The 16,238-nt window shown below is 40.0% G+C and overlaps 1 protein-coding gene across 5 annotated transcripts in view; it reads right to left on the reverse strand.

Annotated features, from left to right (window-relative positions):
• The window catches only part of SORCS1 (sortilin related VPS10 domain containing receptor 1), a 590,775-nt gene that overhangs the window by 133,466 nt on the left and 441,071 nt on the right, over positions 1-16,238 (reverse strand). For all 5 annotated transcript variants that reach the window (XM_025396369.1, XM_025396367.1, XM_025396364.1 and 2 more), the window contains exons 7-8: positions 3,006-3,124; positions 349-438 (exon numbers count right to left, since the gene is read on the reverse strand). In XM_025396369.1, coding sequence (XP_025252154.1) covers positions 349-438; positions 3,006-3,124 — 209 coding nt within the window. The remainder of the gene's footprint in view (positions 1-348; positions 439-3,005; positions 3,125-16,238) is intronic.

Consider the following 16,238-nt stretch of genomic DNA (forward strand, 5'->3'; position numbering starts at 1 on the left):
GAAAAAGAGAAAGTAAGATGAAAGAGAGAGAAAAAGAGAAAAGGAGAAAGATGAAAGAAAAGAAAGAATTAGAAAGGAAACAAAGAAAGAAAGAGAAAGAAAAGAGAAGAGAAAAGAAAAAAGAAAAAGAAAAGAGAGAGAGAGAGAAAGGAAGGGAGGGAGGAAATAAGAGAAGGATAATAAGAATGGTCAAAAAGACAGTAGGCAGAGCAAACTTGGGAAACAGAGATGAGAGATGTAAATAAAACATGACTATGAGAGGTTGAAAGAGTCCTTGGGAAAGGGATGGAGGCTGGCTTCTGTGAATGAGAGTCAAAAGTGAAATGAAGAAAGTGATCTAGGCCATACCTTGGGCAAAGCATATTTCGGAAGCTTCATTTGGGCAAATGCATTCCTTCGGTAAGACACGTAGTAATGTGGCCGCCCTCCTGATGTCAGCTGGATCATAAAAACAAGATTGTAAGAAGCTCAAGCTACGATGACAGACACAGGTCACAGAACAGCGACCTGAATGGAAGGAGGTAGTTTCCAACACAACAAATGGCATTAATGTCTACTGCAGACACGTGTAAAGAATTGGCATTCAGTTCAAACACAACTTATAAAGAGTATGTGAGCTGGTCAGAGGCCCAAACTGAACCTACTGGACAAAAATACAATTCTTAAATTTGCACTGTGGCTCAGATGCCAGAAAACATTTTGAGTTATTTTTTTCAAATGATACTAACCTTGGGGTACACTGGCTGATTGCCATCACCAGCCCAAGTCTCTAGACCCAAGTCTATGACCCTACAAGTAGGTAGGTCCCTGTGCCATATCAGAATGAAACGGCCCAAGTCAAACAGTGGCAGAGCTGGAGGCTCACATTTCTGGGCACTGAATTCCAGTTTGATGGTGTTACACTGATGATTATGGGCACATGGCACAGACAGGAGTGCTGACGTATCAGACACAAAACCAGGCTAGGATTGTCGTCTAAATTCAATGTAGGTCTCTTCTATTTAATTTTATTTATTTTTTTGAGATTAAGTTTCACTGCTGTTACCCAGGCTGGAGTGCAATGGCACCATCTCAGTTCACTGTAACCTTCACCTCCCAGGTTCAAGTGATTTTCCTGCCTCAGCCTCCTGAGTATCTGGGATTGATTACAAGCCCTTGCCACCACATCCGGCTATGTTTGTATTCTTTTAGTAGAGATGGAGAGTTTCACCACGTTGCCCAAGCTGGTCTCGAACTCCTGACCTCAGGTGATCGACCTACCTCGGCCTCCCAAAGTGCTGGGATTACAGGCATGGGCCACTGCGCCCAGCCTTTTTAAAATTTTTTTAAAGCTAAATCTCACTGTATTGCCCAGGGCTAGAGTGCAGTGGCACAATCATAGCTCACTGTACCCTTCAACTCCTGGGCTCAAGCAGTCCTCCCCAGGAACTGAGACTAAAAGCAGGTGCCACCACAGCCAGCTCCCCTCCAATTTTGTCCGAAGCATGCAGCTCAATGAATCCTGGTGGGTGTGAGAGAAGGCAGGAAGGGGTGTGGTCTCCAGCCCAGCATATGAGCAACCTGCAGGGCACAGTGTCAAGGGCACCACCACCAGTCTCTCTCACTCCTTTGCAGCCACCCTTAAACTCTTTAAATGCCTGGAGTTTCAATGACAGCTGGAGTTTGCATACCCAGAAGGTCGGCAAATGTGCATGTTCATCACATTAGGAATGTGACTTGGAAAGTTATCATCTTCACTGTCATGTGGCCAGATCACCTCTTAGGTCTAGTGAGGGGCTACAGGATGTTCATGGTGGCATGGGTAAAGACTGTATGAAATTCCAAATGCAGAATTGATTCTCATTTGTAAGTCATAGATGTAGATCACAAACTGTTATTAGAAACCAGAAAAGGTTCCTAGGAGCGGCACTGATAACAGAAATGAATTATTATAGACAGAACCAATACGTGTAACTATTTGAATGTCCCTTGACAACTTGATGCTGAAATTGTCCGAGTATTAATTACTAATTTTCCTGAAGAATAAAGAAATGGGGGGTGTGTGTGTGTGTCTGTGTGAGATCACATGTGAAACATTTTAAAAGTACACAGGCCAATGGGCACTTAAACAAATGGCCTCCTCGAAGCATGTAATTAAATATTCTAAATTCCAATTTCTTGTCGAAATAAATGTATTACTGTCTAGAATGGGTCTTTATGTATAATTTTATATATACATATAAGCTATTTAGTAATAGTACCTTTGTCATTTTTAACATGGAAGGCGGTAACTGAGTTTTTAAATGCATTGTCCAAACAAGCTTAAATTTCTCCTTGAATGCTGAAAAGCAGTGCAGCATATTTGCTTCTTGTCTCTACTAACAACTCAGGAAACTTCAGCTTCTTAAACTGTTCTCCACTCTCCTGGGGGTGAAAAACCTGGCTGAATATATCTGCTCTGAAGTGTCTTTATTCTAATCACAGTTGGTGCATGACAATAAAAGCTGATTACTCACCCCCTGGCCTCTGCCTCCCACTATCTCCAGCCACCCCACAGCTTCCCTTCCCATTCCTGCTTCTCCACTTTTAAAGTGGGTATTGGGGAGGGGGCTGATTGGCTGACCCTTCCCCAGATAGAAAGAGACTGACATATTTGTTCAGTCCCTTTGATAACTGGAAGCTTCTTTGGAATGCAGGTGTGGGAGACAGATCGTACTGTGCATCATCCTAGAGACAATCTCACTCCTCTCTGTGATGCCTTCATGACCCCATATGGATAAGATATCCGGACACAGCCCAAAGAAACTCATTACTATTCTGTTAGTATAGAAGATTCCACATTCAGTAATTATCCTTTTGTTGAAAAGATAGTGATTTTCCCCTCTCTCCCTACCTCCTTCCCTCCCTCCCTTCCTCTCTTTTTGACTCTTAATGGAGTGTAAAGCAGGCAAAAGGGACTGCAATAGGGACAGAAACAAGGAAAATAAAGGTTTCTGAGACAATCAACAGAAGTGGATTTTTCATACCTGAACAAATACATAATGATCCTGAACAATCAAAGAGTCTGGGTCAATGTAGCCTGGAAAAGGTTGATTCCTGTTGGCCTCTGTACAGTTCTGCATTCGGCAAGTTAGATAATGTGAATCTGAAAATAAATAAATAAAAAAAAAACATGGGGTTAAGGGGGATATACAGATAGAGCTTCAGAGTCAGGGTGGACGTTTGCTATTTCCCTTACCATTTCCAAATTTTTTTTTTTTTTTTTTTTTCTTTTTGAGACTGAGTCTCGCTCTGTTGCCCAGGCTGGAGTGCAGTGGTGCCATTTCGGCTCACTGCAAGCTCTGCCTCCCGGATTCACACCATTCTCCTGCCTCAGCCTCCCAAGTAGCTGGGATTACAGGCTACCACCACCATGCCTGGCTAATTTTTTGTATTTTTAGTAGAGACGGGGTTTCACCGTGTTAGCTAGGATGGTCTTGATCTCCTGACCTCGAATTCGCCCGCCTTGGGCTCCCCTCCCAAAGTGCTGGGATTACACGCATGAGCCACCGCGTCCCGCCACCATTTCCAATTCTCTAAACAAGTCTCATAATCTTTGTTAAATACATTATTGTCATTGTTATTATTATTTAAATTATTATCATTATTATTTTACTCACTTGCTCTCAATACCACCTACAACATCTCCTGGTGTTTCCATCAAATCTTGATATCCTAGAATACTAAATTCTTGCTAATTATTTCTTTTCCTCCCAAACCCAAATGAAAATATTTTTTAAAAACTGGCAATAATACTTGCGATTTCATGGTCAATTTTTTCTCATTAGTAGGTTTCACCTTCACACTTTGATCTTTGACAAACAGGAAAACACACATACATTTAATCATTCATCATCTAATGATAAAAATGATGTTGTTATAAGATTCTAGGTTAAGATAAGGGTTTTTCTTTCATAATTCATTCGAAGTAAAATAGAGCTGGGCACTGTGGCTCATGCCTATAATCCCAGCACTTTGGGAGGCCAAAGCAGGCGGATCATGAGGTCTGAAGCTCACAACCAGCCTGGTCAAGATGGTGAAACCCCGTTTCTACTAAGAATACAAAATTAGCTGGGCGCGGTGGCAGGCGCCTGTAATCCCAGCTACTTGGGAAGCTGAGGCAAAAGAATCACTTGAACCCAGGGGACGGAGGTTGCAGTGGGCCAAGATCACGCCACTGCACTCCAGCCTGGATGACAGAGTAAGAGTCCGTCTCAAAAAAAAAAAAAAAAAAAAAAAAAAAGCAAAACTGATTTGGGAGGAGTTCCCCTTGAGTCAGGACTTTGCTTTTATTTTATAATTGGGTCGATTGAGACCCTGGATCTCACCCGATCATCTGATGATAAATACAATATCATTAATGAGAACTCTTACATCAGTTTGATCTCTATTACTGGAAATATATTTTATGAAGGAGGCTATTCCTGTTTTTTGAGCACACTATCCTGGTCTCTATCTAATCAGATTATGTTACTCCCTTACGTAAAATGCCTTTTGCCTCATTGCCTTGAGAATAAATTCAAACTCTCCACCACCCACCACGCCAACCCTCCAACCTCCCCCACTTCTCACCATGCTAATCTCTTCTTCTCTCTCTGTAATTCTTCTAATCCACCCTACTTTATGTTCAGGAAGTTGGCCAAACCTTCTACCACTTTAAAGACTCTTTATTTGTATTCCCTCTGCCTAAAATGCTTCTCCCCAGACTGTTCTCAAAGCAGGTTCTAGATTTTTGGCTAGTTCACTGTTACATCCGAGGATCTTCCATGATTATTCCTTATCACGCACCATCCCATTAATTCTCTCTATGGAATTTATCACAATATAAAATTACCTTGTTATTTCTTTCTTACTGAGCCCTGCTCCCATTAGAATGTAATCTCCATAAAGACAAATGCCTTTTTTGTTTTGGTTGTTGCTGTTATTCACTGTCGTGCCCACCAGATCCTAATACTGTTGCCGGCACACAGTAGCCAATAAATGAATATTTGTCGGAACACGCCACTTATTGAAATATATCCTTTAGAGTATAAAAAAGAAGTTATTTTACTTGTTTTTGATGCTTAATGAGTAGGTGGGTTTGATTTTAAGATACCAGAGACTTATGCAGAAATCCACTTTTCCAAATGAAAATATCAGAAGATGATTATTTACATGAAATTGAGGTGGGAAATAGTATGTCAAGAGACAGATAAGCTAGATATAAGGATTCAGTAAAGATTTCTCTTAAGAAAACTAGGAAGGCGAAGTTGTCCAGGACCACCTTTACTTAAGGAACTTGTGTGTACCTGTACTCTGCAAAGAGTGCCACTAGGGGTCGGCATACTCTCTTGCTCCCTCTGACCAATGACTGATGGGGTTTCTGATAAACTCTCAGGAGACAGTGGAGAGCCTTACACACCATCTTCCTTCACCCCGCTGACATTTCCCAAGATGGGGATAGCTCTCAAGCGCTTTAACCTGTCTAGTCCTGGTGTGAAGCCACCTCCAAAATTAAATTAGAGTCCTCTATTCTTCCTTCCTCATCTCCTTTTTCAGGCATTCCTGTAATTTCATGTTAGAGCAGAACACAGGATCTTTTTAAAGACAGTTTCTGGGACTCATCCCTTCCCAGAACGATCCTCCCTCTAGCACACAAAATCTTTACCTCACAATTTTACACTCTGCCAGACCATTTTACAGCTTTTAAGTGACTTCTGTTTTCCAAAATGTAGCTTGGGGGTCATAGAAACAACGGAGATTTATGACAATAAGAACTGGGCTTGAATTCTGGTGTGGTTTATTTATTAGCTGTGTAGTTCATAGGAAACCCTTTCATCTTCCCGAGCCTTGCTGTTACTGCAGTGCTAACCAATGTTCCGTCTTGGTTTATCTGTTCGTGGTACAGAAAGCTAATCACTGAGACAATGAGTATTGCTAAGGAAGAAGACTTGAATTAGGTGCCACAGCTGAGGAAACGGAAGATCAGTCTCAAATCTATCTTCCTGACAAACTAAAATTAGGAGTTTATATAGCAAGGAAGAAATGTAACCATGTGTGGGAAAATAGGAATTAAGGGGTGTAAGGAAGAACAGCTGGTCAACAGCAAGCAAGTTGTCAGTTAGGCAATCAGGATGGGTGAGGGATCTGGTGTCTTATTGTCTAGATGCAGTGATCTGGTAAGCTTAAGTTCCTTGATGATATCTGGGAGGCCTGATGGTTGGTTTCCTGATAAAGCAACTCAGATGAGAACTTGGACAAAACAAATGTAACTTTCTCAAGTTTGAAGACTGGGAGGATCAATTTCTGTGTTCATTCAAAAGAAAGCATAAACATCATGTTCTATGGGACAACTGGGCCAGTTTCACTGCTTCCTTCATCTATTAAAGGAGGATGCCAATATCAATTTTCTTGTACTTTAGCTGTAAGAATTAAAATAACATATATGCTCAATGTTTTGAAACTCAAACTCATACAGACGTTAGTTGTTATGATTAAGAATGATAATACTTCTGTTTTCTGTTTTGCTACCTTTCATAATGATGAGAGCTTTGGGAACACGCTTAAAAAGACTAGTTAAGCCAAATTTAAATATTCCAGTTGTATTTCTGAATCAGGTACTTTGGCGAGCTGCTGAACACCCATTTTTCTCTGCCTTTTTGCTGAAATATCCAATATTGGATCTGTCAGCTCATCTTTTCTCCATGTGACTCAGAAGTTCCCATATGCAGGAATGAATGTTGTCACTCTAAACCCACTCAGGCCTTCCTTCTCCACTTGCCATTGGTTGTTTTAGAAGGGGGCATTTAAACCTAGTATTGGTACATGAGAAGTGAGGAGAGAGCTTTTAAGGGGAAGCTGAGAGATATCAGGAGATACAGCAGAAGATCTTCTGCCTCTGTAAACACTGTGTCTCAATGTGAATGGCTCTAGGCTTCTGGTTGCCCAAAGGAGCCAGTCTTACAGTCAAGCTTACACAATGAGTATGACAACTAGATGGAAAGTACCCATTCCCTAATGACATCATTGAGCTGTTGATGGTACTGAGCCTCAAGCTGCCCAACCTCTGTGCCTCTTGTTATGTGAGATAATGAACAAAAAACAATGGCTAAACACAATAAGAACTTGATTAGGAGGTCTTGAGCTTCTAATTACAAATACAATTTCCAACTAGAACTTCTAAGACTGACACCTAATGAGGACTTGATGCATACACAATTCTTGTTTTATTTGTATTAATGTCTGATGGCTCTTTTCTTTTCCTTAAGACCTAAATCTCCTCTTCAGAGGTCCCTGTACAAACATAAGATGGAAAATAATAACATACTCCTTTCATGTTTCTAACTCATCTATATAGAAATTATTATCTAAGGGATTTTAGGGAGAAAACAAAGATGGAATCTAACATTTGTTAATCATCTATGAGCCAGGCAGTCTGAAACATGTTCACATAGCTATAGTACATTTAATATTCACAACACTACAGAGTATATCAACTGATTTTGCAGATAAAGAGAATGAAGCTAAAAATTAGTGATTTGTAGAAATGGCAGTATGTGGTTGCAACATGGTTAGACTGACTCCAACTTTGGTTTATTTCTACTATACTATGTTACATGAAAAATCCCAGTGAGTTTGGGGCCAATCTTTGTTAAGTCTGGCTTCTATCTAAGGTTCAAACAGATACCCCTAGATACAAAACATGAACACCTTAACATTTTTGAGTGGTAATTTGGCAATATGAATCAAGATACTCAAAAATGTGGGACCAGCCTGACCAACATAGTGAAACTCCATCTCTACTAAAAAAAAACCACAACAATTAGCCAGACATGGTGGCATGTGCCTGTAATCCCAGCTACTTGGCTGGGAGTCTGAGGCAGCAGAATCACTTGAACTCAGGAGGTGGAGGTTGCAGTAAGCCGCGATCATGGCACTGCACTCCAGCCTGGCAACAAGAGTGAACTCTGTCAAAAAAAAAAAAAAAAGAAAAAAAGAGATACCCTTTGACCTAGGGTTTATTTCTGAGAATTCTATGTAAGGAAAAAGTCAAAGATCAATGCAAAGATTTAACAACTAAGATATTTATTAGTGTTATGTATAATAAAAAATTTTGGAGAAAACATAATGGTCAACAATAGAAAAAGAACTTAATAAACTATGGAACATTTAGAGTTTGCTATTAAAATCTTGCTTTTATGAGGGAATGCTGAATATATTTTATATTATAGAAGTAGGTTACCAATTAGTAATATTATTCCAATGTTAATTTCCTAGCTTTGGAAAATATACCATGGTTACGTAAAACGTTAATGTTAGAGGAAGCTGGGTATAAAGTACATGTATTCTGTACTATCTTGGGTACCTTTTCTGTGTATCTAAAATTATTCCAAAATAAAAGTTTTTAAAAAGTAGGTTACCAAAATATGTGCATTATGGACCTGAGGTTTTTTTGCAGGTTGTATATATAGATATCTATAAATGTATGTTTGCACAGGAAAAATGAATAAAAGATATATATGAGATGTCAACAACAGCGGAGAGGCACTAATGTGAAAGAGTTGGCAATCTGTACAACAAATCCCTAGTCCAGCCCCTCTATAGCCGGGCAAGTAGGGGAGGGGGGAGTCAAGATGGGCTGTGAAATCAACTGTCTCTCTCTGCTTGTTCTTTCTCTACTTCCCATGCCGTTTGGTCTGAGAATTACCAAGTGTAAAAGTAGGGACACAAGAAAAGCCCCGGAAGAGGTCTTCAAAACACTTCTTCCTCTGAGTGGCTCAAAGTGAAATTTGCAAGCTGAAGGGGAAATGATCCATTTTGAACAGTCTGCCTGTGGTAAAGTGTTCCTGGTTTGTTCCCTTTCTCCTCCTAATGGAAACAGAAAGAAATTGGCTGCACTTCATAATGAGGGACCAAGCACTCTTATTCCCCCTGGGGCTTGCTGTAATAGCATTAAGTATGATGAACTCTTTCCATATTCAATTCTGGTGAGTGTATGATGTGATTCCATAGGAAGTATCTTGTAATTTGGCATTAATTAATGTCAATTAATGCATGCAACTGCTAGACATTAGAATTAATTTCATTACTTTTCCTACACAGATGTTTTCCTTGCCATAGGTAATTAGGACACTGTGCTGTTCTTTTCAAGCATCTTCACTCTCCGCAACAGCTGCTGCTTAGAATAATGCAATCCCCATCCACCCAAAACCTGTGCTGTTCTAGAAAAGGGAAGCTGCTTTTAAAAAGGGAGGCTTTGAACAGAGGATCAGAGGTTTAAATGCAGGCTCAAGGCCTGCTAGCTTAGTAAATCACTCCACATCTCCAAACTCTGATCTACAAAATGGGAATAAACAATATCCGTCTTGCCAGAAGTTATGACATTTGATTGCCTTAGTCCTGAAATGTGTTGAGTCTAGCACCAGGTTAGACTGTACTCACATAATAGTAGCTGTAGTTGGTATTTAAGTCCTCTCTCTTCAATCACCAATACTGCTCACTGTGTCTCAAGCTAACCACCTGTAAAGTACTAAGCATATTTCTACCTGAGGCAGCTCCTCTCCTCTCATCTCCCCTCCCCTCCCCTCCCCTGCCTTCCCCTCCTTTCCTTTCCTTTCTTGACAAGAGTCTCACTCTGTCACCCAGGCTGGAATACAGTGGCAGCGATCTCGGGTCACTGCAACCCCCTGAGTTCAAGCGATTCTCCTGCCCCAGCCTCCCAAGTAGCTGGGACTACCATGCCCAGCTAATTTTTGTATTTCTGGTAGAGATGGGGTTTCACCATGTTGGTCAGGCTGGTCTCGAACTCCTGACCTCATGATTCATCTGCCTCGACCTCCTGGGATTACAGGAGTGAGCCACCACACCTGGCCACTTCTTTCTTTTTATATTCAATTTTTATTTGGGTTAAAGATTTTTTTCTTTTAAGTATGTTTTTAAAAACACCATGAAAAAATATTCTCCTTGTATAATAATTAATACAAATACAAATCTTCTGCATAGGCAGTACAGTGTGTGGTAGTGGTTAGCAGACAGCACTGCAAAATAAGTAGGGCTACAAGGAGAATGTGGAAGTCACCTCTGCAGCCAACACACAGGGCCAATCAGTGGGTATGGCAGGTGTTCCGTCTTCCTGTTGGAGGGATCTTCGGGGTCCTAGTTCCATCTCCAGCATGGCGTGTGACTCTGAGAAGGTCACTGACCAAGCTCGGTTTTAGACTATTTCTTTCCATAATGAGAGTTATTAGAAGCTTAGAAACAAAAAGGATGCTACAAATCAGACTATGACTTTAAGATCCAATAAATCTTTACCATAAATTATCCACTGAAACCTGTTTCCTTCCCACTGCTGCCAAAACAAAACAAAGCTCTGTGATGTTGCTGGCAAGTCTGTGTCTTGAGGGCTTCTGCTATTTCTAAACGGCATGCTTATTCCTGGCTGACTCCCTATGTTCATTCAGAGAGTTCTGCTGGTTTCAACTGTCTTTTCCTTTCCTGTTACTCAGTCCAAATACTTCCTAGACCTTCTTCTGTGAAGTTTTTCCTGGGGCTTAGACAAACCTTTCCATCCCCAGAATGTCACTGATAACAGCAGCAGCAGCATTAACCTCCAAAATAACCAGAGCAACCTTTCCTCGGGATCAGGAACTGTGCTAAGTGGATCACATGTTTTTTCTCTCTTAAACTTTGTTTAAAATCCAGGCTGGGCTCGGTGGTTCACACTTGTAATCCCCAAACTTTGGGAGGCCGAGGCAGGTGGATCACTTCAGGTCAGGAGTTCGAGACCAGCCTGACCAACAGCAAAAAAATATATTACAGATCTCTGGGACTCTATCCATCCATTCTATCATTCAACACATATTTATTTAGCACCAAATACTTTAATTTTCCCTAATATTGCAGAAGTTTAATTATAAACAAAGCTAGAAACGATGCAAGCAAGCATAAGCACTTTAAAACTCACCTATTCCTCATTGTTTCCACTTGGAAACAATTTAAATCAGCAATTTAAGCAATCTGTTTAAAAGCAGAACAGATTTTAAAGCCCATACAAGTGCATATAACTTTTCCTTTTGTTCTACTGCTCTATTACTTGTTTTGAAACTTTTGTATTAAATGTACTCACTCATCTCACACACACATACACACACACAAGTCAACACGCTGCTGTTCATATACATTTAATTCCTATCATTATTCTAGTGCCCTCTGTCACACGTACCAGCTAGAAATTGAGAATGTCAAAAGTGAGATTCTAGTCTTAGCTCCAGAAAGTCTACACAGAGGACAAGCTACTTCTGTAAAAATTATAAACTGACATCAGATGTTCTAGCTTGGCATGATGAGTTTGTGATTTAGCATTGCTTTCTTCTAAGAAATTTCTTGATTTGGGACCAGTGTAATTGACTAAATATTGTATTTTATTGTTGGCCTTTAGGCATTCCGGAGGCCATGACTACTACAGGGAAAATTCTGGGATCATCAAATTTAGCCAAGCGTGAAACTAAAAACTGGGAACACGAGAGAGAAAACAAAAAGCATACTATTAGGTTGGTGCAAAGAGTCATTGTGGTAATTGCCAAAAACTGCAATTACCTTTGCACCAATTTGATAATATAAATACAGAAAGTTCCGTGTCCAATTACAGTGCAGCATGATGAGAGCATCCTAGGAGGAATGGAAGTGCTATGGGCTTGCTGGTGAGACATTCAGTCCTCCTACCTCTGCACAGATGTTTTGCTCTGTCCTAGAAACTTTTCCTGTGACTCTGAATTTATTTCACTTTGTATCACACAGAGCTGTGGACTTGTTATTCCTCCATGGCCTATTTAGTCCTCGTTAGGCTACAGACTATTTTACTATTCAGTCTATGTTATAGAGGGAATTACTAATGTCAGGGATGGGGACATTATGGAAGAGCTGAGGGAAAGCCTAGAAGGCTGCCTGGAATGATGACAAGGATAACTCATCATTCCAGAAAGAAGGAGCACTGGGCAGGAGCACACAGGCATGAGAGAATGTGAGATGTGTTTGGGGAACACTGGCTGTGTGTTTTGCAAGAAAGTCCTACTGGAAACCCACACTAGAACCTAGTTTAGTTGGATAAAGACAGAAAATTATATACAAGGTCACACTCAATCATGGAGAACTGAGAAGCATATCACATAACTTTCCAAATTAAGTTTACAAAGACAGTAGGGGGCAAGGGAAGGAGTTAAAGAGAGACAGAGAGAGAAGGATAAAAAGTAGGAAAAAAAGAAGCAAGCAAGCAGGAATGAAAGTAGAAAGCGGGCAGGAAGAAATAAAACTGTTTAGCTCATGGAGGAGAAAGCATACAGTTTCCAGTTTCTTCTCCAGGTGTTTTATTTTTATTTTTGGAAGGGGAAGAGAGGGGAGAGGGTGTGCACATTTATTTAGATGTGTCTACATGCTATAAGATTAATTTCAGAACAGAGAAACACTGCCTTTAAGACACGTGGACACATTCAATCAACAATTTCTTCTTTTCTCTTCTTTCTCTTTCTTTCTTTTCTTTTCTTTTCTTTTCTTTTTTTGTTTGTTTTAGATGGAGTCTCTCTCTGTTGCCAGGCCGGAATACAGTGGCACCATCTCGGCTCACTGCAACGTCTGTCTCCCAGGTTCAAGCGATTCTCCTACCTCAGCCTCCCAAGTAGCTGGGACTATAGACAAGTACCACCACGCCCGGCTAATTTTTGTATTTTTAGGAGAGACGGGGTTTCACCATGTTGGCCAGGATGGTCTCGATCTCTTGACCTCATGATCCAGCAGCTTCAGCCTTCCAAAGTGCTGGGATTACAGGCGTGAACCACCGCGCCCGGCCTCAATGAACAATTTCTTAATTATTTTTATCACCCTCCATACCAGCTATCATACCTGAAACACAGGAGATGCTCAACAAAGAACAGTATGGCACAGTCCTTGTCTCAGTGGAATAAAGACAGATGACACGTTTGCCCGCCCCTCCCTCTATTCCAGCCACCTGGCCTTCTGTTATGCCTCAGCCATGCTAAGTATGCTCATAGCCGTACCCTTTGCATGTACTCTTCCCTCTGTCTGGAATGCTCTTCCAGCAGGCAGACACACAGCTCTCTCCCATATTTCCATATAGACTTGGCTTAAATACCAAATGCCACCTTATCTGAGATTTCTTCCTTGATGGCCCTCTTTCTCTGATCACTCTCTATTCTCCCCACTCTGTTTTTCTCATACATTTGTAGCTCCACTTCTCATACAAATGCTTCATACATTTGTTATAACATCTCCCCTAACTAGAAGGTAAACTTTATGAGAGCAGAGCCTTTGCATCCATTCCTAATCATCCCTCATTCATGCCTAGAAGAGCATCTGATGTGGTGTAGATGTCCAACAATATTTTTTGAATGAATGAATAATAATAGGTCCAGAGTGAAACAGACCTGGCTTTAAATCCTAACTCTGAAACAATGGAAAAAACACTTAAATATTTGTAAGCCCCATTTCCCCATCATTAAAATGAGGAAAACAAGAATAGTATCTACCTCCAAGGGTTGTTATAAGTAAGGCAGCTGAAAAGTACCTAGTGTGCTCACACCAGATAAGTAATAGGAATATAATGCATGATCCTAGCATCACTGTTGCTTGAGCATTTAGAGGACAAAGGAAGAAAATATGTGAGTGAATGCCAGGGTCTTTATGATGCTACTTTTTTTAAGCAGGAGTCAGAAACATTAGACATTTTTCAACACTTGGGGATTGCCACATCTGCATCTTATATGGAGTGCTGCTATAGTATTCCGAGGGATCCCAAGGACCCAATAGACGCCTAGATCTTTGTCCTAAAGTTAAGGTCTGTGAGTGAAAAGTTTTTTGTGCACCTTTGTTCTCTCAGCCTCAGCATGGAATATAAGGGCACAGACCTTCATGCAGGTGGGTGGGCACCTGGGAAGCAGAAGAAGTGGCATATAATGGCTACAAAGAACCCAATTTGAAAGCTGCCCAGCAGAGCCTGTTGTTGTACTGTCACTATCAGGCTTTTCAATGCTGTGCTAGGAGGCCCGTGTTATCTTATTTCATGCTTTTCTGGTTGGTTGTTAGGGCTGTCTTCAGGTTACTAAATCAGAGAGGTCAAGTGGATGTCACTAGTCATTGAAATCAAGAGCCTTTTGCAATATGAAATATGGGGTCAGAGTAACACTGCTAGGAAAAAAAAAAAAAAAAGCATAGTACTAGATTCTGGCTATACCAGCTAAACCTTGTTGCTTTATTTGGGGATAGAAGAGAGGTGAGAATGTGCATTTTCTCAGCATGCTGGGAAGTGGTAAGGATCTGTCAGAATCTGAAGCTGACCAGAAATGGAAACGTCTAACCTCTTCCAAGCTCTACCTTGGAAGTTATTAATAAATTGACTAAAATAAGAAGATAAAGGAAGACTATGAAATGCGAGGTCTAATAATGGCAACTGTTGTGCTAGCGTTGGAACTTTGGCCAAAGTGGGGGGTGCCAGTTTGATATTTTTAAATGTGTATATCAGTGCCAAAGGTTTCATATTTTCTATTCAAGAGATTTGATTTTTTTAAAGTTCACTGAAGAAGAAATAAAGGTAGCGAAGAAAAACAAAAAAAATTCTCAACCTCACTCCTAATTAAATAAATAACAGATTAAAACAATAAGGAGATGCCTTTTTAAAATTTGCTCTCAGATGGGTTATATTTGAAAAGTCTTCAATAATGTCCAAGATTGTTGAGGGCTTGCAAACACAGGCATTCTCATACTGAGAGTCTATTCATTGTTGCAAATATTTCAGGAGGCAATTTGACAATGTCTACAAAAATTTGAAATATATATACTCTCTGACTCAGGAATTTTCCTTCATCAAATTCTCTTTCAGTGGTGTTTGCTGCTTACGCAAGCTTGAATGCTTACTAACCAAATAAATAATATGTGTGTATATGTATATATTTGCATTGTTTGAAATAGCCAGAAGTCTCTATATCTACAAAGGTCTCTATAATTTAGTAATTACTAAATATAGTTGACTTTGTAATGGGGTTCTATATATCAATTAACCATGAAGTTGCTAAATGTATATGTGCTGATATGAAAAGATTTTTAAGTTGCATTTGTATTCACAAACACTAAATTTGCCATAATTGTTCAACAAGAACACTCATGTAAGTATATGTGTGTGTATACATATACATAATCATCTGTATAAGCCTAAACAATTTCTGGAGAAATATAGCATATATATATATATGCTGTATTTCATATATGTTATATATGTATATACACATACATATATAACCTCTTGGCTTTTTATTGTTATCATTGCTATTTTTGTTGGTATAAAAGTAAGCTATTTTCATAGTAAAACCACTCTATAGCTGAGATATTGAAGACTTTGAGAACTGAGGTCTCTATTACCTCCCCAGAGCATTTCAGCAGCACTTACCTTATCCAAATTTTGACACACTTACTGTTCAATATGGAAACTAGGTTGGAAAGCTGGCGGATAGGATGTAGAAAATGAGATTTCCAGTTCTCACCCAAGACCAGAATTAGTGGGATGCATAGTTATATAAAGTTGTGAGTTACTTTTATTTTATTTCTGCCTGTTAAAATGCTAGTTTGAGGCTCATTTCACAGAGTTCTTGGGCAGTCATTTTCACAGCTGGTTAAAGGGCCAAGGTTTGTTGTTCCCCAGTGTATAAGATTAGTCCTTGGGAAACTTGTTATGAGGTTACTCACTCATGCAAATAAACACTGGGACCAATAATTGTCCCCTGTCCCCTGTTCCTGCTGGCACAGATCACCACCAGTACAGAAACATTTGGGCCTTTTATTTCAGAAGTAAAAGGGAGAAGCAGTAATGCCAAAGATGGTACTGCAGGTTCTCTTACAGATGACCATAATATACAACTATATATCCATGTGAAATTGCCATGTGAAAAATTCTGATAAAAGTTATGTTATTTTCCTCCAAAATCAAATATGCATAAAATGTGGCACCCAGTTTCAGGGAGTTAGTAAGTCTCTTGCATTCATCTGTTAGTGCTACAGGGCTCCACAGACCCAGTAGTTAAAGATCCTTCTTTCAGTAGATATACCTAAATAGTGACACACTAATATATTTATTAATTCAACAAATATTAAATGTTTCATCTGGGGGTGGTGGCTCATGCCTATCCCAGCACTTTGGGAGGTCAAGGCAGGAGGATCACTTGAGCCCAGGAGTTTAAGAC

Source organism: Theropithecus gelada, chromosome 9 (genome assembly GCF_003255815.1).
Source record: "Theropithecus gelada isolate Dixy chromosome 9, Tgel_1.0, whole genome shotgun sequence".
NCBI classification, from domain to species: domain Eukaryota; kingdom Metazoa; phylum Chordata; class Mammalia; order Primates; family Cercopithecidae; genus Theropithecus; species Theropithecus gelada.